The sequence below is a fragment of the Paroedura picta genome, chromosome 2 (assembly GCF_049243985.1).
Source record: "Paroedura picta isolate Pp20150507F chromosome 2, Ppicta_v3.0, whole genome shotgun sequence".
Lineage (NCBI taxonomy): Eukaryota > Metazoa > Chordata > Lepidosauria > Squamata > Gekkonidae > Paroedura > Paroedura picta.
The window spans coordinates 122,327,975-122,352,069 of NC_135370.1; the positions used below are offsets into that span (position 1 = coordinate 122,327,975).

Here is a 24,095-nt window from a genome sequence, read left to right on the forward strand (position 1 = left end):
TGGCTGTAGCAGAACTCAGAAGCCAGCTTGTGTCCTCCTCTTCCTTCAGCATTCTGTGTGAACAATTTTCCTGGAGGGTTGGGGTGAAAAACACAGAAGGTGAAAAACAAAGTTGTCAGAATATGGGGCAATTTTGCCAGGGTTATTGTTTGGTAGCCTCTAGCCACACCCTGTCTTTCATGTAAAGGTTGTACCCTCTCTCTGCTGTCCTTGGAAGGTGTTGCATAATCCCAGGGACAACAGAGGAAGCTGTAGGAGTCAGGGATTCAGGAGTGGTGGAGACCATGATTCCCCCCTTTATGCCTCCTGCACAGGCAGACAGATCGAGCATGCAATGTCAACAGGGGTCATCTATGAAAGAAATTCCTCCACCAGTATAATATAAAGATTTATTTTTTTAAAAAATCTTCAAGGACAGGGGAGTCCACTGAATCACTTTCCACCCTTCTCCCTGTCTGTTTCCCAAGTCTACTGTCTCTGAGAAATCATGCAGAATACTGTCAGTGTCCTTGCTTCATTATGCCAGGAAAGAGCACTGTTGATTCCTGCCACTAGGTGCATGATCTCATAATCCTCTATTGTGGCCATAAGTTTGGGGTTGGGGGAGGAGTAGGAAGGGAGAAAAATGCCTGTTCTGCTAGCCTATCTATGTACACTGACTGAAGTAGCTGCTGTCCCTATCATGCAGTCTTTCTCAGCCTTTGTACTGTTCAGAAACCGCCGAAACACTCTTCAGGCTTTGGAAAAAAAAAACGGAAGTGATGTCAGCAAAACCTCCATGTCATGCCCCTGAAAGTCACACGTCACCAGAAGTGACATCTCCCAGACACTCCTACCAGATGTGATATTACACTCTGTAACACCCCCCCCCACACACACACACACACACCACAATGCAAGAAATGGCCCAGCAGGCTACTCCACTGGTTCAGGAACAGGGCAGGCCTCCGCCGCTCCGTCGCCTCCCCACCCCCAATGCTGGGTTGTTCTCCCTGGAGTGGCCTCCCTGGCCTTGGCACTTGCCTGCCTGTCTGCCCCTTCACCAAGTTCCAGGCATGCTGGCAAGAAAGGCAGCTCTCGCACAGAGCTCAGCTGGCTGCTGAGTTTGCAGGGCTCAGCCAGGCTGGCTCAGGAGGAGCGGTTAGGAGCCAGGACTCTGCATCCCCCAGCTTATCTGGGGATGGCCAACCATGATCCAGAGGGAAAAGTAGAAATAGTGCAGCAGGGGTAGGTATATTGCAAGGATCTTCCCCCATTTTCAGGGCAAAAGCCGTTGCTATGCTCTCCCATCTACCCTCATGTGTGCTGCCCCCATGATTCCCTTTCCTCCCTTGCAGCAAATGAAAGTTGAGCCAGGTTTCATGGAGCTGCCTGGGCAAAAACAAGCTGTTTTGGCCCTGCACATTGCACTGGCTGGGCAGGCTCATCACAAACAACTTCCCACCCCTGCATGATTCTTTTTTTTTTTTAATGCAGGCTCACAAAAGGGTTGCGTGGGCACACAGTGAGGGCAAGCACCTCACCTTTCATGGAAGGTGGCAGCTGCTTTGCTTCTCTAACTCCCCCAAGAGCATCTTGAAGAGGCTGGGGGGTCACCAAGGAAGGCACAGCACAGCTATCTGTCTTCACCTGAAGGTGCAGCAGCTACAGTGCAGGAGGGGCCAGAGGGAGAAAGCACTCCATCCCCACCCCACCCCCCAACACCAGAAACAACCCAGCAGCCTACTCCATTGGGCCGAGAAGATATATATATATGTATGTATGTATGTATGTATGTATATATGTATGTATGTATATAAATTAACTCCCACCCAATTGGAGAAACCCCTCTGGGGCTTTTGAAAAACCCCAGGGTTCCATGAAGCCCCTGTTGAGAAAGTCTGCTATAGTGGCTCAGAGCTTGAACACAGGATGTTTTGGGGGGGCACTGGCTTCTTAGTGCCAGCCCAGAACCAGGTTTGCAAACTACATGGGTAACCTAGTAATAGCCTTCCTGCTCTGAGAGAGGACTGGCACACCCTTGGGGCCATACATCTTGATGTTTCGCTTTATGCTGGCTGGCAGTCCCAGGATTTTGCTGCACACCAAAATATATCAACAAATGAAGTGGGCGAAAAAATGCTGAGAATGTAGACTAGGAAATCTCTGGCAAGTTTGCTTTTCATTTTGTGAGTGTTGTGAAAAGCAATGGAAGCCAAAGCAAAGGATCCAGTGACAGTTACCCCTGGGCAGAATATGCTTGGAAGAAAATAATTTCTATAACAGAAGAGAAATGCCTAATTTGAGAAGGTTCTACAGAGCAGGAACAAGGAACCAAAAGAGCAGGAGGACTAAACAGAGTCATTCCAGAAAATAAGAGCATGTCCACAGCTCTTTCATTCAGGGGGGGGGAAGTCTGTGTCCTGTCTCTTTGGTGCAAATGTCTTTCTTCTCAGGAATTCACATTATAGTTGCCATGCCACCTCATTGGCCCCATGCCATCAATCATGGGGATTCCCTCTTCTTAGTGTTCTGATGTGCCTCTCGGTACTTTTCCAATGCTGTGGCTGTTTCACCTCCCCTCTCTCTGTCTCTTAGGTTCCACAGTTGCTGGGTTCATTGTTTATAGCTTGGTATCTCTTGTAGTGCCTGAAGGGTAATAACCATCCTTGAAGAGTGTTCCCAGCCAGGTGTCAAATCCTGAGTTACTATCACTTTGGGGGATGGAAGGGCTTTTCTGTGGGAATGACCTTTGTCTCAAAAATGCCTGGGTGAAGGGGGATTTGGGCTGAAGCCCATATGTATCTTGATTCTGCCATTGTATTCTGGCTTTAAGAATGATGACCTGCTGTGATCATTTGCCCGTCATTGCTTTCTTGGATTAAATAAAACTTCTCAGTGGATGTTGCTTATCTGGATTTCAGTAAGACAAGATTCCCATGATGTTCTGATGGATCAACTGGAGGACTGCAGACTGGATTTTTGGATGGTTTGGTGGATGTGGAACTAGCTAGAAAACTGAATATTATGGGGAACATATGGTGGCAGTCACTGTTGCTCATCTTTCCAGGAATCAGGGACATTTCATTTTTAAAAAATGTGTTCATTTAGTCTTTCCCCAGACTCGTTTCCACTTGGAAGGGAAAGGAAAATGCTAGATGTGACAGCATCATGTGTAGTAGGCCTTTCAGTGACATGAGCTTGCCAGGACTTTCAAACTCCTTGGTTACTGTTAGGGACAATAGAGACGGAGTTAAATGAGAGAGCAGAGTGCATATTAAGCAACTGTGTGATTCGTTCTCCCTGTGTCAGGGAAATCCCCGTGAAAGTGCCCCTGCCAGTGAGAGTGATGATCATTCTATGGCTGAGATCCAGGGCGCTTCCTTTCCCCTCCTCCTCTTCAGCCATTACTTCCAACTGCCCTTCCCTGTTGTGGCACTGGCGCCTGTGGCAGCAAAAGCAACAGATGGGCTTAGCTGTTGGGTCCCTCTGAATAGCCACCCTTTCCTGATGCACACAGACAATAGCTGGCGGGTGTGGAGGGGGAGGTGAAACAGCAAGGCTGGAGGCTGGAGTCGAGGGGGAGGGATGGGACCCCTTTGTGCCATGCGCCGTTTGCCCTGGCAGCTACAAGCCCGCTTTGTTCTTTTCCTCAGGACACTCTGAACAATAACTCTCTGGGGAAAAAGCACAGTTGGCAGGAGCGAGTGTCCCGGTCATCGTCCCCACTGAAAACTGGTGAGTTCATCTCTCTGCGGAGGCTGGTTCCTTGTTGATCATTCTTCTCTCCTGCCACCCTTTTCATTTTTTATCTTTGGGCGTGCTGGTAGTTTCTTTGGCACTTGGACCTCAACTCTACAGCTTACTTTAGTCTGCATCTTGCGATGGATGCTGAAATTTTATTAATTGGCTGGTGGGAAACAAGCCATCAGGGAATTGGCTTTTCTTGTCTGCCCCCTTCGCCTGAGGCTTCTTTTCTTCACCTCACCTCAGCCAGCACACGAGTCAGTACATACGGGATTAGACAGGGCATCAGGTCAACAGTGAATCTCCCTAGGAGGTCTCAGACAAGACAAGACGCTGTACCTCAGAGAGCTGCTTTAAGGATCATGTGGGGATGGGGGACCACATCCATCATCCGTGGGATTCATAATAATATCTGGGCTGACATACCATCATTGTCTTTTAACCTCCTCTTGGGCCACCTATTCCATAAGTTGGCCCAAGTTCTAATGTTTTCTGCTAACTTTGGAACGTGGGTGGTGGGCCATAAGGATCAGAATATTAAGGAAGGAGTAGAACAGCCACATATCTGTTGGTTGGCACCATACGTTATTAATTGTACTAAGCATTCTTACAGCAATTTCAGTGTACATAGCACTTCACATACATGACAGCCCCTTGCAGCCCCTGGGGTGGGGGGTGAACTTGTTTTTGCTGCAACTTTGAGTTGACTTCATCATTTAATTAATTTTTTTCTTTGCCTCTAGTATGTACTTTCTCTTTTGCCCACCCACAGGTGAGCAGACCCCTACCCATGACCACGTTTGCCTGAGTGATGAAGTCAATCACCAAAACAGCACAACTTCCACCAAAGATCGGGGCACATCAACCGAGAGCCCGTGCCGGCGTACGACAGCCACACAGATTGCACCTGCGTGTGTTGCATCTTCCCACCCCCCTGAGAAACAGCAGGCTACCAGTCGCCCCCCACCACAGAACCCTACAGTTGTGGTAGTGACAAGGGGGACCGAAGCCTATCGGGACCGCATCCGCTACCAGACAGATGTGAGGTTGGAGGCTACTGAGGAGATTTACCTAACACCAGTACAAAAGAATTCTGACCCTCTGGAGTCTGAGAAGCCATTTATGTCACAGTCCAGTGACAACCGCATGTCTATCAGCTCTGATATAGACACTTCCAGCTACCCCCACCTGACAGGAAAGCCCAATGCCTCAATCAGTGAGGAGGATGAGGTTCTGGACTACTTGTCTTCCCCTGAAAAAATGAATGCACCAAGGACTGTGTATGCAAGCAGCAATGGTGGCTACCGATCTTGCCACAGCCTCCAGAGGGCATCGGTGAGCTCTGACACCAGTGCCCTCTCCTACGATTCTGTGAAATACACCCTAGTGGTAGACGAGGATGTGCAGCTGGAACTTGTTAGTCTGAAACAGTGCTACTCGGGTTACAGTGATGAGAGTGATTCAGCCACCGTCTATGACAACTGTGTCTCCTCACCCTATGAATCGGCCATTGGGGAGGAATATGAAGAGGATGCGCTGAAACGTGACTCTGTCTGTCTCTCTGAGGATTCCACCCCCGAGGCAGACATCCACTTCTCCAAGAAGTTCCTCAACGTCTTTATGAGTGGCCGGTCACGCTCCTCCAGTGAGTGTGGGGCAAGAGGGGTCCTGTGTAGTAATGGCGGGAACTGAAGGAGAGGGACGTTCAAATTGCAAGGTGATGGTGGTTTCTGTTGGTGTAGTGCAGGGCTTGACAAGGTGGTGGGTTGGTGCCAGCAAGATGGTGCCATGACAAAAAATCTCCTGGTGTCCAAAAGTGTCATCGGACCTTAGAGAAAATTGAATGCATAGTGCAAGAGAATAGAAAATTTGGTTTAGGGTCCCACTGCTGTTGTCTTAGCTTAGAATGGAAACAAATCATTACCAGTCATAACAGTGTATTGCTTGTGACTTAGTGCTTTCTTGAGTTTACTCAAATCTTGTTGGCTGCTAACTTCCTACGAAGAGCAAGGATTTCTTCTTTTTTTGCTGTCTCTAGGCTGAAATAATAGCCTCCAAAACTGATGTGTAGCACTCTTGAAAGACTCTTTGATGAAGTCATTAGTATGGAAGCTTCTGCACTGATGTTGTTCTGATAGCTTTGAAGAATTTTTCTTTTTCTTTACTAGGATTTCCCACCTGATGATTTCTCAGTGTTTCCTGTACCAAATGAACCAATAGGGCTGAAGACAGATGGTGCCTTTTAAGTGTGATAGGATACAGATTTGGTAGTTCATGTATTTTCTTTGTTCCCCTGTGACCTCTGGCCTAACAGGTTTTGCATGCTTTTGAAACCCTACAAATCCCTAGAAATCTGCTTGTCAGTGGTGACAGTGAGAGGAGTTTACTACAACCATGAGAAATAAATGTCTGTCTCTTGCCCCTTGATCCATTCCATAAAAAAGTTATTAGCTCAGTCAATTGATTGTTCCAAAGGCCAAAATATGTTAGGCCTTGGAGATGGGCTTTTTCTACCATAGTTTCCTGTAAGAAACAGCCATGCTAAAACACTGATATACTGTTGCCTTGGCTATATTTGTTTAGAAATGGATCATTGTATTAAGAAGGTACATACTATGCACATGCGTCTGGATCCCTCTGCATGAAATGCTTTTGCACCATGTCTGTTGCTGATATGGCACCGGGTATCCTCTCCACATTGATAAAAGGGTGTGATGAGATGACCCAGTGAAAAGCTGTGTTTGGTGGTATTTTAATTCAGAGCATGACCTAACCTGATTTATTAGCCCAGCATTTTTCTTCTTTTGCATTTCCAGGTGCTGAATCTTTTGGGCTTTTCTCTTGCATTATCAATGGAGAAGAACAGGAGCAGACTCACCGAGCTGTCTTCAGGTGAGTGCTTGTAAACCTTTCTGCTCCTAAGAGTGTAGAGTCGTTGCATTCATCCAGTCATTGGAAAGTTCCCACGCAAGTTATTTGCTGAGTTTTCCCCTCACCATCCCAGTGGAAGAGAGGCTTAAGGCCTTCTCAGTGGCCTGGATTTATGAAATCCCAAACTGGGATAAACATAGCAAACCACATTTGGACCTAGATGCAGGTGGGTAGCTGTGTTGGTTTGAAGTAACAGACCAAGGACACCTTTAAAGACCAGTTTGGAACCTTAGAAGATCTTTGGTGAAACAGGCATTGGGCAAAAGAGGCAGTATGCATTATTTTGTTTATGAGGGTATGTAGAGCTAGTATAGACATTAGTTTTTGGTGCTGACTTCCATAAATACTTGTGGCTCATGCTTGTAGTCCCCACCACCACTTTCCCTGAGCAGGGAAACACTGGAGGAAGCGCTTGTGCAAGACCGCAGCAGCCATGTTGGGGGCGGGAGGAACATCCACTTATTGATTCCTGCATCCTGCTCATGACAGTATCCTGTGGTTTATTTATGAGTTGCTCTCAGGATGTTACTTATCTCAGATGTGGAGCTAATTACCCAGTTAAGCCCTGACAAATAACATCTGGTTCATGAGCCTGATCTTTTGCAATGCTAGCACAGATGTCTCTGGACAAAGAGAGCTTTGACTAATACTCTCTGACTTTGACTGTAGAATTTCCTACCAGTCCTTTTCTTTTAACTTCTGGGCAAGATTGCAGAGGATGCAAGCTTGCAAAGCAGTGGTGATTGTCTTCACAGGTTTGTGCCTCGTCATGAAGATGAGCTGGAACTGGAGGTAGACGATCCTTTGCTGGTGGAAGTTCAGGCAGAAGATTATTGGTATGAGGCTTATAATATGCGGACAGGGGACCGGGGCATCTTCCCTGCTTACTATGCTATCGAGGTCACCAAGGATCAAGACCATATGACAGGTAGTGGCCTCTCTACAATCTCCTTGCACCCACCTGGGCTATTGTCCCCGTTTCTGTCCTGCGATGGCCATGTTTATTTATACACCTCAGCTTGAGCTCCCCAGTGTCTACTATAATTTCTTGCAACAAGATTGCCAGTTAAGACCAGTAAATGTGAGAGGGAAAGGGTTGTATACAAACTTCCATTTATATGAAGTAGTTGGAAACATACACAGCTTGTGGGCCCTTCAACCATATCATTAGTGGTTCCAGTATGTCTTTAAACTTTTTTCCAGCAAATGTTGGATTGGGCAAGACAATGTTTTTCTTCCCTGATGTTCGCTTGCTGGAAAAGCCCTCACACCACTGGTTTTACCTCTTTGGGGGAAAATACTTGGATGCTTTAGGATGCTTAGGGCTAATCCTGCGTAGAGCAGCGGGTTGGACTAGATGGCCTGTATGGCCCCTTCCAACTCTATGATTCTATGATTCTATACAAGAAATGACAAAAGAACAATTATTCGATTTCTTGACTGCACCCTTCCTGCAGCCTTCTTTCCAGCAACTGTAAAACTGGCTCAGGAATGAGGTGGCTGTTTCAATGAGAATATGATAGGGGAGGAAAGGGTTAGAGTTTTCCTGTTTCACTATGTCTTCTTTCTCCTTGATCAAGCAGTGCAGAAGACTACATTTGCCAAAATGTAGGTGGGACGTTGTTTAAAGTAAATGTTGGGGGGAAACATGCAGCTGAGCCTTGGGTTAAGCAATTGGTTGAGTCTTTTCTTGGTAGGACAGGCAATGTAGAATATCTGTATGACTGTGATATATCTCACCTCTCTTGGCTCTTGGCTTTCAGACTCGAGCAAGACCAGCGATTGGGTGGATCAGTTCCGGGTGAAGTTTCTTGGTTCAGTCCAGGTTCCATATCATAAGGGCAATGACGTGCTGTGTGCAGCTATGCAGAAGGTACAGCTCCTTTTCCCAGCCCACACAAAAAACTGGCTCAAGACCAACTTGACGTTTTAACAGCGGTAGGGATGGTCTTAGAGCACCCTCGTGACTTTCAGTACAAATGTACTTTTTATTTTGCCCTTGGAAAAACTGTGGAAAACCAGATTCAGGTGTGTAGTCATGTTGGAGTCAAGTGGCACCTTTAAGATCCACACTGTTTTATTCAAGGTATTGGCTTTCATGTGCATGCACAAAATAGCATGCGGATGAAAACTTATAGCTTAAATAAAACTTTATGGGTCTTAAAGGTGATGCAAGCGTTATTCTGTGGAAAACCAGGTCTGCAGTTTTTCACCTGGTTCAATTTGAACTAGAAAACAAGAGTGAGGGGAGCGTATTGACAAAGTTCAGTGACATCACCCATATAGTTTCCCATTCCTAATCCATAGAGTATTTTTCAGCTGTTATGAAATGTTAACAATTTGTTCCCCATAATATGATGAGCCTAAAATTATTTTTCTAGCCAGGTGAGAGGGAACTTATTTTCCAGGGTCAGAACAATGTCACTGAAGAATTTGTGCAGCAGTTGGCATACCTGTAGCCTTTCTCCCCTACAGATTGCCACTACTCGCCGTCTCACCGTGCACTTTAACCCACCCTCCAGCTGCATCCTAGAGATCAGCGTGCGAGGAGTCAAGATTGCAGTGAAAAGTGATGAGTCCAAGGACCCCAGCAAGGTACGTTTTGAGCCATGCTACCAGCCATGCTGCCCACTCATCCATGTGCTCCCAACCATTATTGTATCTGCTAGTCACAACTGAGAACTACTCAAGTCAAGTGAATATGCAGGGCAAGCCACTTGTACGTGTCTTGGGGAGCAACATTTGTTATTCCTTGCAGGGGATCGGGAGTCTGGATATAGGACAACAGCCTGTAGAATACCCATTGCACTGGAACGTTTGTCCCCTAAGCTTCTTTGATGATCTGTGAAACCATTGCTAAGCCCTCCTGCTACTATTTTAAGCAGTGCTCTGTGGATCTGTGCAGTAAAGCTTCTATGATTAGCTTTTCTACATAAGTAGCTCACATCCAGCTTTCAAGAGGAAGGAACAAAGCTATTCAGAAAGTGTGTTCCCCTATAATAGGATTGCTTTGCCAGGGTCAGCCAAGGGCATTAGGGGCATGATTCAGAAAGACTATGCTGGGGATATATCTATTTCACTGACTTTGGGGCTGTTTTTTAAAGACTACTGTTAGTATAGATTTTTTTGTTGTTGGAGCAAAACAATAATTTATTCTTTTTAGAACTTAAAATGACCAACTCACTTGTCATATGCTGCTGCATGCACTAGCAAACCAGAATCAGCTCAGTTCAGCATCACAAAGTCTGCTTTCAGCATCACAAAGTTCAGCAACTTTTGAAAAAGTTACTCAACCCTGTATGCATCGGTGTCCAAATCTTTCATTTATTTGACAAAAATACTCTCATTCTGTCTCAGCCTACCCTACCTCACCAGGTTGCTGTTGTGCAGATAAAATAGAGGGGCGAGTGTTGTAAGCCAGTGGTCCCCAACCTGCGGGCCGCGGCCCGGTGCCGGGCCGTGAAGGCCATGGCGCCGGGCCGCGGCTCCCTCTCCCCGCCCCCCCCCGCAGTAAAAAACTTCCCAGGCCGCAAGCTTGCGGCCCGGGAAGCTTCTTACTGCGGGAGGGCGGGGAGAAGGAATCGGGGCCGCGCCCGTCTGGGCGCGGCTCGTGGGCGCAGCCCGATGCGGGGCACGGCCCGATGCGGGGGCGCGGCCCGATGTGCGGGTGCGCGGCCCGCGGGTGCAGCCCGATGTGCGGGTGCGTGGCCCGCGGGCGCGACCCAATGTGCGGGCGCGGCTCGCGTGCGCGGGACGATGCGGGGGCGTGGCCCGCGGGCGCGGGCCGAAGTGCGGGCACAGCCCGCGGGTGCAGCCAATGCGTGGGCGTGGCCCGCGTGCGGGCCGCGCCCCAATGCCCTGCCGGTCCCCAACCTCAGAAAGGTTGGGGACCACTGTTGTAAGCCACTTTGAGTCCCCTTCTGAGAGGAAAGCAGGGCATAAGTATGTAAATGTAAAAAAATGAATAAAACTGTAGCAGGCTTTGAAACTGGTCACTTGGGAGAGGCTGAGGATTGTGACATCGGGGCATATAAGCCAAGTCCTCCATTTGCAGAGGAAAAGACATATTTTTTTCCAGTAGCAGAGCTCATCCATGGCCATGGCTATAGGCTGCAGGTGAAAGAGGGAATATTCCACTCTTTCAGTGAGTGGTTCTGGGTAAACTGAAGATCCCTTCCATGTTAAATATGAATTCAGGGTTTTAGTAATGATGCTGGCTAGTCATATGTGGATGCCAGACCATGAACTTGGGCAAGTGTACAAAAACTCTGGGACTGGAATTATCGTCATCTGATCTGATCCTGATATAGCCTTCCTACCATCCTGGCCCTTCAGTCTCCTCTGCAGCATTCCTGTATAAAGGAAGAACTGTGTGTTATGGGTGGTTCCTGTTGGCAGAGTTCAAGTATGCAAAGAAGGGGGAGGAGCACCAGCTGCTTAAATAATATAATAGTTTTATTGAGAAGATAAACCACCATGTAAAGAAGAGAGGGGAGAGATAGTCGTAATAGTCTAACTCAGGGTTTTCAACCATGGTACTGTGATGTGATATGAAGGCGCCTCATTGTTAACATGGTGGGAAGGTTTTCAAAATGGTGGCTGCTGAGAGCTCACCCAATCTGTGCCTGCCATTTCCAGCTCTGAGCAAAGAGGAAAGAAAAAGGGGTTTTGATTTTAAGAAAAATTCTACCTTATTTGTGCAGGTTGACTCTCCCTTTCTCAAAGTAGCTAATGATGGACCTGGAGGGGCTGGGAAAGGGGTGGCTCCAGCCATTTAAGCCTTTGCCACCCAAGTCACCGAACATTGCTTTTACCATTACTAGAAAAAACTGACAAGGTTTATAAGAATCCTGGAACATTTGCATAACATGTTCCGTGTCTGTGAGGTACTCATCACCTGCAACTTTCTATCATATTTCATGTCAGAATGAAAATGGTCCAGGGTTCGCTATCTCCTCCCCCTGCAGATACAAGTTTAATAGGGGTTTTCTCTCTTTTTTCCCCCCAGGGAAATAAATGTAGCCACTTTTTCCAGCTGAAGAACATTTCCTTCTGTGGATACCACCCAAAGAACAATAAGTAAGTTTCAGGAGGTGGTCAAAAGTTGTAGAGTAGTTCATAACAAAGGAGGCCTCCAGCATGTCTTCCTTGTAATACTCTGTAGTGTCCGTGCAACATAAACACTTGCAAAACTAATGTCTGAAACCCTGGCACTTCCTAACAGTTTTAGGTAAAACCATTCTTGGAAGTTTAAAGATTTCTTAAGTATATATGTAGTTTTTTTGTTGGACAATGCAGAGAGTGATAGAGCTACCTACTGGTTTTCCCATTGCACAGACTTGTATTGTTTGGCTTTTGAGGAGTAAGGAAGAAAGGAAAGCCCGTGTGGTGTCGTGCTTAGAGCAGGCTTTCACAACCAGGATTTCATGATAGCTCCAGCAGTAGCTATTAGGCAAGACAGTTATGTAGCATCTCCATGTTTGCAGGTAGGCATCCCTTTGAACAGATGCTAGAACAAACAATGGTGAAAGCATTTGCCTTCATATCTTCCTTGTAAGCATTCCAGAAATATGTCCTTTGCTGGATGTAGATGATGGAATGTTTGCTCGATTAATGTCCCACCCAACAAGATTCGTCTTGTATAATTTTTAAGTTAGTGTGATGGTTGCCGAAAACTGTGTTTTCTAGGGCTGCAGGGTCACTCTGAACAGCTGGCAGGGGGTGAGGGGTACGTTTACTGGGAGCTGGGAGTTTCTTTGTACATTTCAGTGATGTGCCCAGGTGACTTTCAGTGTGATGCAAAAATGTCAGGGATGTTGGGGCAATGTTCTGGTTTGGGAGCAAAACCAAAGCATTCCCTTGATGTCCCCACTATGCCAATGTTACTTCCAGATCACATTGAAGTCAGATAGGCATGTTGCTGAAATGTCAGGCATTTCTCCCTCATTTGGAGGGTAATTCCCCACCACCAGCCAGCGGCAGAGAGGTGGGGCATGGCAGTGGGGGATCCCTGCCCCCACTACTGGATCTGGAATCCCTAGTATTTTCCCATGGTTCAAACTGTAGTTTACTTCTCTTGAGAAATGCAGCTTCACTTCCCAGTACCATTTGCAAAAGAATTTTATGTACTACGTGGAATGTGTCTGCACAAATGTCTTGGCATATAATGGTTAGTGCCCATGAGAGCACTGAGGAGTAATGCTTTACTCTTCATCCCTGGGTTCTGATTTTCTTCTTTAAAAATTCCCTAGAGCTTTATCATTGTTGTTATTTATACAGCTCGATTGATGACCATGGCATTTTACATCACATAAGCAGCACAAAAGAGAGAAAGTTCCTTGCCTTAAGAAATTGTCCATAGACATTTCAACAGAGGCTGAAGAGAGGAGAAGGATTTAAACAATTAGCAAAGGAAACAAGTTGCCAGTCCCTCAAATATTTGTTAGGAAATGGAAGTAACAAAAACACTGGCCTTTCCCTCATGATATTTGCCCATTGTATTGTGAATTTTTACCTTTTTAAAAAATGAAATGCCTTGTTGTTGTGGACCTCCCAGTACCAGTCCTGAAGAGCACATAACACTGCTGCAATGGGCACTAGTAACAGTTTGTGTTGCCCTGCAACAGAGCCATCCTACTTCACCATCATCTGTTGCTGCCTGTCCTTTACAGCTCCCAAACTCCACCCTTTTTCCTTTGGCTGGATGCTGGTAAGAAGTGCTTCTAGCAGCCAGGAGTCAGTGGTGTGTTTCCATTGCTCTTTCTAATGTGTTCTATCAACCCGACTCCCCCAGAACATATTCTCTGCATTAGGTGTCGGCAAAATGCAGGAGGCAGCACCGACTGCCAAGGTGGAGTGGATTAAAAGGTGAACCAGCCAAGCTGTGTTATAGGGACACTGTTATTCCAGTGCCGTATCTCCTGCTTCCTGATATTTGCCTGGGTGTGCAACAAAGTAAAACAGGAAACTGACTCTTCAGAGGACTCCTGATTCTGTTTCTGTCAGACTGTAGATTGCAGGAAGTCTTTTGCTTTGGTAAACCAGTGCCTTTGGGGAAGGGAGGGAACCCTCAACTTTAAGCCCAGACTTGCCTAGTATGTCCTCTCTTTCTCTCTGTGTCAGGTATTTTGGGTTTATCACCAAGCACCCGGCTGACCACAGATTTGCGTGCCACGTCTTTGTGTCGGAGGAGTCTACCAAGCCGCTTGCAGAGTCTGTAGGGTGAGTCACAGGCTGCTTCCTGGATAGTCTAAGTAGACTGAAGGGAAGAGATTGTGGGTGGATACTGATGATGTCAGCATGTATCTAGGAGGTCAGGGGGACAGCCAGCCTTCCCCAGCAAGATGAGCTGTCTTTCAAAATGATGCGTGACCATCTGCTCTTTTTCCTTTGATTCTCATTTTCCTTTGAATGGAAGGGAGCCAGAGCTTCGCTGGGTAATAGAAGCAATATAATGCTGGGGAGACGAAAAGTTCCCCCCCCCCCCCGAATTAGCCTCTTCTCCAGAGCTGGTGTATTTTTCCTGAGCAGTTCACAAGTGAGGAAGCGAAACAGACAAATGCCTCAATTATCTAGCAGCGGGATATATTTCAGTCAGAACCATATAATCCTGCAGGGCTGCTCCTGCTAGTCTATGTGTAGCATTTGAGAGCCTGCACAATCACAGCAGGAGGCAACCAGGTTCATACAAAGTCAGGTGGGCTCAACACGGTGCATGAACACAGCCTGTGAATCTGGTTCCTTGCATATATTTGCCACCAGTCTGCTGGCTTGATTGGTTTGTCACCTAATAAATGTATTTGCACAGGGGTACCTGTGTATGTGAGAAGGGCAAGAACAACTTGCTCACAAAAGTAGCTGCAGCAGTATTTTAGCCCACTGTGTGTTTTTGAAGGATAGGCAGGACCATCTCTAGCATATACATAGGAGGACTATAGAAACATAGAGTTGGAAGGGGCCACACAGGCCATCTAGTCCAACCCCCTGCTCAATGCGAAGGGAATATACTTTCTTCTAGGTGCCAAGCTAAACTAAGGGAATATTTACATTTATAGACCACCCCTATCAAACCAGTCATCTTGGGGCAGTTTACATCCATTAGTGAAAAAGATCAGAATGAGTTAAACCCAAGACCTTGAAGTCAACCCGAGTCTCAGCTGCGAGCCGATGTAGCTGCTGCAGTACTGGCCTGATGGGGGCTCTCCGCGGTGTTCTAGTGAGGACCCATGCAGCAGCATTTTGGACCAGTTGTAATTTCCGGATTAGGATCAAGGTTAGACCCATTTAGAGCTAGTTAGACCCATGTAGATGTGACCATTACATGGATCACCTTGACCAGGTGTTCAGGGGCCAGGTAGAGTGCTAGTAGCTTAGCCTGGAGAAGATGGGGGAAAGCCAGCCTCTATTAACATGAAGGCGTCAAAGATCACACCCAAATTCCTGGCCGTGTGTGCAGTTGTTAGCTGCGCCCCATCCAGGCAGGGCAAGTGCACTTCATGATCTGGTCCTTCCATCTCCAGCCATAGGACCTCTGTCTTCAACGGGTTCAGCTTCAGGCGACCACCCTTATCTTAACAGCCCGCGGCGCCGCAGGCGCCGAGGACTAAATAAAACGATAAGGCCTTGGGAGGCGGTCCCTCAGGTATGTGGGTCCCAACCCGCGCATAGCCTTAAAGGTCAAAACCAGAACCTTGAACCTGATCCGGGCAGCAATTGGCAACCAATGCAGCTGCCTCAGCACAGGCTGGATATGGGCCCTCCAAGGTGTACCAGTGAGGACCCGAGCAGCTGCGTTTTGCACTAGCTGGAGTTTCTGGATCAGAGACAATGGTAGGCCAGTGTAGAGCGAGTTACAGAAATCTATTCTGGAGGTGACTGTCGCATGGATCACTGTAGCCAAGTGGTCAGGGGACAGGTAGGGCGCTAGTAGTCGGGCCTGGCGAAGATAGAAAAACGCTTGACCCGCTACTCTCTTGATCTGAGCCTCCATAGTCAAGGAGGTATCAATGGTCACCCCCAAATTCCTGGCCTGGGGCGCAATAGTAAGTTGCGTTCCTACCAGGGTGGGTAAGCGCGATGCCTGGTCCTGCCCTCTGCCTCCCAGCCACAGGACCTCCGTCTTGGAGGGGTTGTGTTTCAGGCGATTCTGCTCAAAACATTCAGTCACTGCTTCCAAACATCTGGCGAATGGTTCTGGGGGGGGGGGGTGGCCGTCCATGAGGAGATAGAGCTGGGTGTCATCAGCGTACTGGTGGCAACCCAGCCCCAAACTCCATACCAGTTGGGCCAGAGGGCGCATAAAGATGTTGAATAACGTGGGGGAGAGGACTGCGCCCTGCGGTACCCCACAGGGGAGTCCGTAGGTAAGCGAGAACTCTTCCCCCACCGCAACCCTCTGGGTCTGGTTCTGGAGAAAGGAGCGTATCCAGCGCAAGGCTGTGTTCCGTATCCCCGTGCCGGCGAGGCGATGGATCAGAAGGTCGTGATCCACGATGTCAAAGGCCACCGAATTGATGGAGATACATTATTCCCCCTCCCAAAATACTAGAGCAGTGGTCCCCAACCTGTGGGCCGCGGCCCGGCACCGGGCTGCGAAGGCCATGGCGCCGGGCCGCGGCTCCCTCTCCCCGCCCCCCCCGCAGTAAAAAACTTCCCAGGCCGCAAGTTTGCGGCCCGGGAAGCTACTTACTGCGGGAGGGCGGGGAGGGAATCAGGGCTGGGCCGCACCCGTGCAGGCTGCGCCCGCTCGGGCCAATCCGCAGGCGCAGCCCACGGGTGCAGCCCGATTCGTGGGTGTGGCCCGCGGGCGTGGCCGGGCGCGGCCCGATCTGCGGGTGCGTCCGGGCGCGGCTCGCGGGTGCAGACCGCGGCCGCAGCCCTAAGCATGGGCGTGGCCCGCGCGGGCACGGTCCCTGCGGGCGCGACCCGATGCCCTGCCGGTCCCCAGCCTAATAAAGGTTGGGGACCACTGTACTAGAGGGCATCCAATGAAGCTGATGGGCAGTGGGTTCAAGTTGGAAGAAAGGAAATACTACTTTATACAATAAGTAATTAAAATGAGGAGTTCACAGACAGAGGACGTAGAGGTGGCTGGTGGAATAAACCACTTTTAAAAGGGATTAGATAGATTCATAGAAAAATAGACTATCAATGGCTACTAGCCATGGTGACTGAGGGAAACCTCCACATTCAGAGATATTAACCCTCTGAATCCCAGAGCCAGGAAGCAACATGAGGGAAAGCCTCTTCCTCTATGCCCTGTTGTTGATAGTCCAGAACTGGTTGACCCCTGCATGAGACAGGATGCTGGACTAGGTCTGATCCAGCAGGGCCCTTCTTATGGTTCTTATGCCTCAATAGTCTAATTCCAGCTCCTGACCTACCCTATGCCTTTGTCTTTTCATGTTGTGCTTGTTTCTGCAGGAGAGCCTTCCACCAGTTCTACAAGGAATGTGTGGAATATACATGCCCCACAGAGGACATCTACCTGGAGTAGGGGCAGGCCAGGGCCCCTCCTTCCTGTACAGACCAGGGCCATTCCCCATCATGCATGGACAAGCTGCTTCGAGGCCGGAGGAGGAATGGGCCTGTGATTGGTTTCCCTCAGTGTGCAAAGCCCCGCCTCTTCCAGTGCACCTCCTTTCTTTGGGCTGGGGGGAATTGGGGAGGGGTGGGATGGGTGGACAAAAATGGGTTTATTATTTCTGAAAGCAAATGTGCTGTTTTGGTTTATTCTGTTGAGAAAAAAACACCATCAGTGGAATCCAAGCACTGCTGCCACAGGTCTTGGAGGAGAGAAAGCATGGGTGCTGGATCAAGGAAGGGCTGTGCTGGGCTTCCCACTTGCAGTGCGCACACAAGGGCTGACTTGGTGCTACAGGCACAGAGGGCATAGCCATGGGCCTTGGCCTGGTGCTACTGCATGTCAGGAATGGGGCATGCTCTACCCCCAAATGCCCTCTCCAAGCTGTCAGGGTTTTAGGGGTTTGATTTGAAAGCAGCAGAGAATATCTGCCCTGAAGGACTAGATGGCTAATCTGCTTGGGAAGCTGTGGGAAAAGGGGGCAAAAGCAAGTGAATAAAAGGGTTTAGTGAATTTTGCTCTGGAAAATCACAGGACATACCTACTGGCATCCAAGGAAGAATGTTATCCTGTGCCTGGGAAAAACCAGACAACTTATGGAAAATCACAGGTGCCTGGCCCTCCTTTGGCAGAGAAAAAGGGTTGGAGCATGTAGCTAGCCAGTGAAGACCCAAGTGCCCTCTTCTGTTGATGGAAAGAGCTCCTCTGTTCCAGCCTTTAAAGTATCATCTCCTTTCTCCTGCCACACTGCTCCAGCTGCCAGATCTGCATCTAGGAGGGAATCTGGATACTGAAAAACCCAGGAGAGCTGGTATATTTATTCATGTCTAGGGGCCTGGAAGGAGCTCCAGCTATAAGCACAAATAGAAACAGGAAGGGGTTGGTCCCACTGAGAAGAAGCAAAGCCAGGGAAATAGCAGGTACGACAAGGGGCTGATGAAAGCCGTGGAAAGGTGTGCCTTTGCCCTCCTCCCCCCTGCCCCTCAGGAAGGGGCTCTGTGCTTCTGCTGGATCTGCTCTGGTGATAACAAAGATTAAACGTGATGATTCAAAGAGCATGTGTGGCTGTTGTTGTGTTGCCCAAGAGGGCCGAGCCCCTCAGCAATGGCTCTTCTGTCCACCCAAAGTGTCTCTCACTTGGTGCAACACAAAACATTCCGAGGTCAGCAGCCCTCCTTCTGAGTCCAGATGGTGGCCCATCAGATTCAGAAAGCTGCTCAAAAGCCTCCATTTTAATAACTGAGGGTGTCAACAGTGGAAGTCTCCCTTTTAGCCTGGTTGGATGAAATGACTTTGCTGAGGCATAATGAAGCAGCCCCATTTGTGTATGTCTTTTTCTTCCCTGATGATGCTTCTCCGGAAGTGAGATCAAGGCTTCCTCTCTCGCTGACGCCACACCCTCATTTGTCAGGGATGAGATGTGAGGCAGGCCGTGTGTGTGTCTTTGTCATTAGAAATGGGGGGAATTACTTTTTTGACACAGTGTTGGAACTCTATGTTTATCTATTTATGTAAAAGATTTATAAGTCTGCCTTTCTCCCAGACACCGGGATTCAAGGTGGATATAACAATAAAACTAAATAAATAAAATGAGAAATTGCCAGCTGCCCTATTCCCAACTCTTGGTGTTCTGTATCCACCAAATGTTGTCCTGCAAAACTTGTCATGGTGCCACGTTTTGTTTAAAGGCTTTCAGTTAATGGAATCCCAAGAACATTCATCGGTTCAGCCTCAGAGCCTTTTGCTAATCTTCTAGCTTTTTCTCAAGCCAAACACAGATCGTGCCCTGGTGGAACTGTAGTTACCAGCTCAGGAAGCGTTTCAGAATTCTCAAAAGTCCTTGGTGTGCATTCCTCCTAAAGATGTTTGGAGGAAGCAGCTATGACCTGTATTTTGCATTGTAATATCATCACTAATTTGACCACTAGCGAAACGCAAATAATGCAATCTATTTTGCAAAAATGGGGATTTTTTCCCATTTATTTATATTGCATGCTTTCATGGAATTTGGAGTTTGTGGGGAGGCTGGGAGCAAAGAAGGGAGGAAAGAGCTGGAGGGGGAAGTACACATGGGTGGCAGCCAGAAGTGTCATAGCAAGGGCAAGGCTGAGCAGAGCAACTGTGGCAGAAGTACACAAACATTTGTAACACAGCAACAACCTCTGCCACAGAAGCCCATCTGTAGCCACTAGTCTAGGGTATTCCACACCTACTATGCCCTCACTAAATGCATGAATGAAAAGCAAAGGTTCTCCTCAGGGCCAAGGTCTGTGATTGTAGCACAGGTCCATGGAAGAGGCAGAGGAATTTCTGCAGATGCGCATTTTCCGCCTTTATCAAATAGATGGTGCAAAGGCCACTGAAGAGGTGCTGTTGTCAGCACCAGTTCCCAAAGCATTCAAAAGATGTCATCGTAATAATACTCCTCAAAATCAGGCTCATCCCGTTTGCTCTTGTGTGCCCTCTGCAATTCTCTTGATTCTTTACGAGACAGCCGTGTTCGGAAGGTGGGATGCTTTGGTTGAATGCCATAATCTGCAGAAAGATGAGCAAATGAAGGCTGCGGGTAGTACTGGTCAGATAAACAATACTGGCAGATCAGGAAAAGAGCCTCAAATGTTGTACAGCCTGAAGAGACTAATAAAGGAAACTCAGGCTTATTTACATGGTCTGGGGATTGCTTGTGTGAGTCAAGGGGTCCCAAATGGTTTTGCCATATCCCTTCTCCCACCTTGGTCATGGATGCTCACTACATGCTTGCTAGTCGATTATTATTATTATTATTATTATTATTATTATTATTATTATTCGTTACCTGCCACTCTCGGCAATTTGGACCAATCTCTTGTCTCAGATACCCTAGCAAATGGCACGGCTGTTATTCCCAAGCGCAACAAATCCCCCTCAGTGCCTCTTCTGTTTTCTAGATGTCAGTGTGCTTCAGTTCTATGCTAATCCAAATCAGAGGCTAAATTGGACTCAAGTACTTTCTTCCTTGATAACTAGCCTCTTAAAAAGGAGTCCCGTGACACTTTAAAAGTTGCCAGATGGCTTTTGGGGCTCAACCTGCTTGTTCGTAAATGTCTGCTCTAAGGTGTCCCAATTACTCCTATTGGGTTTTGCTGCAAGACTAGCACAGCTGTCTCTGTGGAAATTGGCTCTAAAACAGCTGGCTTTGAGATGCCGCTATTGGAAGTCTCCGCCACATTTCTTCTAGGTGCTGCTGTGGCTGGGCATGTGCATGCATGGCCTCTTCTAAAGGAGAACCCTGTTGACAAGCCCTCCACAGACGGTAGGAACTGGAACGAATACATGCCGTCCACTAAGCCGAAGTGCTGCTGCTGAAGCTCCAGAGGTGCAGTGAACTCCTCGGGGACAGGCTGACCAAGCTTCCTGTGGAAGAGCACATCATTGGGAAGGGCTGTGGCTGGTGACCAAGGCTGGCTTTCACATTGACCTTTGAGGTGAGACAGGGCCTCCCTTCTCGCACACATATATTTTAATGGGGTGAATTTTTATGTTGCAGAATACAAAGGCAAGTAGGCCAGAGCTGCAATTACAATGTCTTTAATAAGCCCTTTGCAGATAGTAGACGTATTTTCAAGCCCATACATCTCTTTATTAAGGAATGACCAATTTATTAATGAAAAAAGGCTTCTACAGCACTGATAGTCTTCATTATAACATTTCTGCACAACGAGCAATTTGTGACCTTATATAAATGAGGGTTATATATGAGGGCGAGTCAAAAGTATTGCTACAAAATATTAAACAAAAACATCAAAATGTGAAGTCATTTTTTCTCGATATATCCTCCATCTAAGTCTATACATTTCTGAAGGTGGAGTTTCCATCTTTCCAACCTTTCCCCAAAGAATTCTGCACTCTTCACTGTACACCACATTAAACAGCAGTTTTGTTAGCCTTGAGGGATTTAGTATTCATTTTACATGTTCTTTGAGTTTTGGGAACAAAAAAGAAAAGGTCTGATTGGGCAAGAGCAGGGCTGCAGTGTGGACAGGGTAAGAGTACCCAATGAAATTCTCAAAGTACAGCCCTTGCTCCCCTCCAAGAATGGGCAGGTACGTTATCATGGGGGGAACAAGAATCCTTAGCACAGCATTCCTGGCCTTTTCCTCACCAATGCAGGTTTCTTAAAACTTCATAGTAATTAGCTGGGGGGTTTTGCTAATGGAAAGGGAGGTATCATTTTTTGGCAATTCCCTTCCTGCTGTAGATCCCTAATTTGCCATATATGCCATTCCTGAGGGTTCCATCCCCTGAAAGTGAGATTTTAGGAAGTTCAATGGATTTTGGTGGAAATGGAAGAGACAAAAAAGTTTTAAAAAGTGCCTTCCATTAAGTGAAAAAATTAGATGGAATTGTATTTCTCCAGCACAATCCTGATAAGGAGGCCTGCGAGGGGACAGATTTCCATTAAGATAGCACCTGCTGGATTGGCAATTAGGCATAAATCAGAATGTACATTCAACTGTGACTTTCCCTTGGATGTAGTGCCTCTCTGCCCATACTAGCACCACTAGTTGAGTGCAACTGTATGTGTACAGATGGACTCAAATACTCATCCTGAGACTCTCTTCCCTTGGAAATCAAAAGTGCATATCCTTAGTCCTATTTCTTTCACATAATTCAAAATTATAACCTCAAAGCATGAATTATGCAGATCTTTGTTCAAGATTTTATTGGTATTTTATTTTCCACATAAAAAGTATCTTCAGATTTAAATCTGAAGAGCCAGTTTGGCGTAGTGATTAGGAGTTAGGAGTGCAGATTTATAATCCGGCGAGCCAGGTTTGATTCCACACTCCCCCACATGCAGCCAGCTGGGTGACCTTGGGCTCGCCACAGCACTGATAAAGCTGTTCTGACTGGGCAGTAATATCAGGGCTCTCTCAGCCTCACCCACCTCACAGGGTGCCTGCTGTGAGAAGAAAGGAAAGGCAACTGTAAGCCGTTTTGAGCCTCCTTCGGGTAGAGAAAAGCGGCATACAAGAACCTGCTCTTCTTCTAAATACTGTTGTGGGAAACTAAGATGTACTTCTTTCTTGCACTTTTCAGTTTTCATGAAATACTTCATAAATGTGTTTTCCTTGATGAAGGGTGTACAAGGCTTGAAATACACTGGATCGCTATAAAACTTCTTAAAAACATTGTTGTGCTTGGCTCTGAGCCATTATTTCCTTAAATATTCTTTCACAAGAAGAAACTATGCAGTGGTGTGGGATAGTTACCATGATGAAAAACCCTATAGAAACCTACACATTCCGAGATAGGGTAAATAATAAACATGCATTCTGGAAATAAAATTCACCATAGAAAAACTTAATTCATACCACCATACCAAGTTTAATTGAGATCATATACTTTCTTACAGAAACCTATTCTTCAGATTTGAAGTTCATTAGCTTCTCCTTGGTGAATATATTTGTGACTAATGGAAGGCTATAATGGTCACAATCCCTGGCCTAAGAACGCATTTTAATAGCAGACAGCAACTCAGTCAATCTGGACATGTGAAGTGGACTGATCCAAGTAGAATGTCTGCTTCCGGACTATTAATTCTAGGCTGCTTGCTTCCGCACAGAGCCCTTGCTCCACCATGCCTCCTCCCTGGCAACGGTTTTTTCCCCTGCACAACACTGTCTCACACATGTGGGGCAATTCTCTCCCACTCATCATGGCCCACCTCAGCACCATCTCCTGTGGGGCTTTGCCCTTTTAAAATTATCTGTAATGCTAAAACACTAGCAGTGCACAAGTCATCTTTTTTTTAATCTGGGGAATCCCATGATTCCCCATGTGGAGATTCTGTGTCACTGGGAATGAAAACCATTTGCGATGCCCATGAGATCTAAATGAAGAATGGTCCTCTTCAGAAATCGCAGGAGTCGTAGTCACTGTCCTAGGCCTTTACCAAAGGATGCCACACGAAGAGGAGATGGCCAGAAAGCACAAAGAGGACCAGAAAAGCACGATTCCTAAAACAGAAAGCTTTGAAGAGGAGGGAATAATGGGTTTCAAATCAAAGGAGCCAGTTTTGTGTAGTGGTTAGGAGTGCGGACTTCTAATCTGGCATGCCAGGTTCGATTCTGCGCTCCCTCACATGCAGCCATCTGGGTGACCTTGGGCTCGCCACGGCACTGATAAAGCTGTTCTGACCGGGCAGTGATATCAGGGCTCTCTCAGCCTCACCCACCCCACAGGGTGTCTGTTGTGGGGAGAGGAATGGGAAGGCGACTGTAAGCTGCTTTGAGCCTCCTTCGGGTAGGGGAAAGCGGCATATAAGAACCAACTCTTCTTCTTCTCTTTATCACCATCATTCTTAACTACATTTTAAATTACGGTCACCTACGGGCTGAGTCATGCATGCCTTCTGTATCAGCATGTGGGAGGGAATCCAACACCAGAGTGGCTGTTACCTCTGATAACTTGGCACCAGGAGCCCTGACTCTAGCAGGAGAAGCAGCAGCAGAAGGAATCCCATCCTGCTAACAGAGAGGAATCCAGCTTAGCTCTGCTAATTCTGAATGGCTCTCATGAATGGAACACAGGGTCAGGACCATCACAAAGGAAAGGAATGCAGGCCACACTGAATTCTAGCCCACAGGCCTGGCAACAGGGGTGGAACTTAGAAACTTCTTTGGACAACAGCATTCTCTCTCACACAATGCAGACAGTTTGCCAGAGTTTTCTGGCTGAGCCCTCCCCCCCTCCCCAGTTGCCTTTAAAAAAAAGAGGCTTGAACAGCATGTGAGAGTCATACAAATGGCAAAAATTGTAGGGAGCAGAGTTGATCAGTGGAGTAAAAGTCCATTGCTATGTCATCAATTTAGGG

The 24,095-nt window shown here is 47.3% G+C and overlaps 2 protein-coding genes across 4 annotated transcripts in view; one reads left to right on the plus strand and one right to left on the minus strand.

The window, feature by feature from the left end:
- MAPK8IP1 (mitogen-activated protein kinase 8 interacting protein 1) overlaps nucleotides 1-18,292 on the plus strand; it is a 63,914-nt gene extending 45,622 nt beyond the window's left edge. For all 3 annotated transcript variants that reach the window (XM_077322295.1, XM_077322293.1, XM_077322294.1), the window contains 9 exons: nucleotides 3,636-3,717; nucleotides 4,499-5,371; nucleotides 6,543-6,618; nucleotides 7,413-7,585; nucleotides 8,421-8,530; nucleotides 9,133-9,252; nucleotides 11,666-11,736; nucleotides 13,780-13,878; nucleotides 17,080-18,292. In XM_077322295.1, the coding sequence (XP_077178410.1) occupies nucleotides 3,636-3,717; nucleotides 4,499-5,371; nucleotides 6,543-6,618; nucleotides 7,413-7,585; nucleotides 8,421-8,530; nucleotides 9,133-9,252; nucleotides 11,666-11,736; nucleotides 13,780-13,878; nucleotides 17,080-17,152 (1,677 nt within the window). In that variant the 3' untranslated portion in view covers nucleotides 17,153-18,292. The remainder of the gene's footprint in view (nucleotides 1-3,635; nucleotides 3,718-4,498; nucleotides 5,372-6,542; nucleotides 6,619-7,412; nucleotides 7,586-8,420; nucleotides 8,531-9,132; nucleotides 9,253-11,665; nucleotides 11,737-13,779; nucleotides 13,879-17,079) is intronic.
- Nucleotides 18,293-19,218: 926 nt separating this feature from the next.
- On the minus strand, nucleotides 19,219-23,956 carry FREY1 (Frey regulator of sperm-oocyte fusion 1). Its single transcript, XM_077322296.1, has 3 exons — nucleotides 23,680-23,956; nucleotides 20,556-20,632; nucleotides 19,219-19,774 (listed from the first exon to the last, which is right to left on the minus strand). The coding sequence occupies exons 1-3, from the start codon at nucleotides 23,742-23,744 to the stop codon at nucleotides 19,638-19,640; spliced, it is 279 nt and encodes a 92-aa protein (XP_077178411.1). The 5' UTR covers nucleotides 23,745-23,956; the 3' UTR covers nucleotides 19,219-19,637.
- Nucleotides 23,957-24,095: the final 139 nt, after the last annotated feature.

What these genes read in the sequence shown, in the direction of transcription:
- FREY1 (XM_077322296.1), bottom strand. Translation starts at nt 23,744, where the DNA reads ATGGGATTCCTTCTGCTGCTGCTTCTCCTGCTAGAGTCAGGGCTCCTG. An exon ending in CTGGTGCCAAGTTATCAGAG is followed by an intron (nt 20,633 to 23,679) that starts GTAACAGCCACT and finishes GCTCTTCCACAG; the next exon opens with GAAGCTTGGTCAGCCTGTCC. An exon ending in GCACTTCGGCTTAGTGGACG is followed by an intron (nt 19,775 to 20,555) that starts GCATGTATTCGT and finishes ATCTTTCTGCAG; the next exon opens with ATTATGGCATTCAACCAAAG.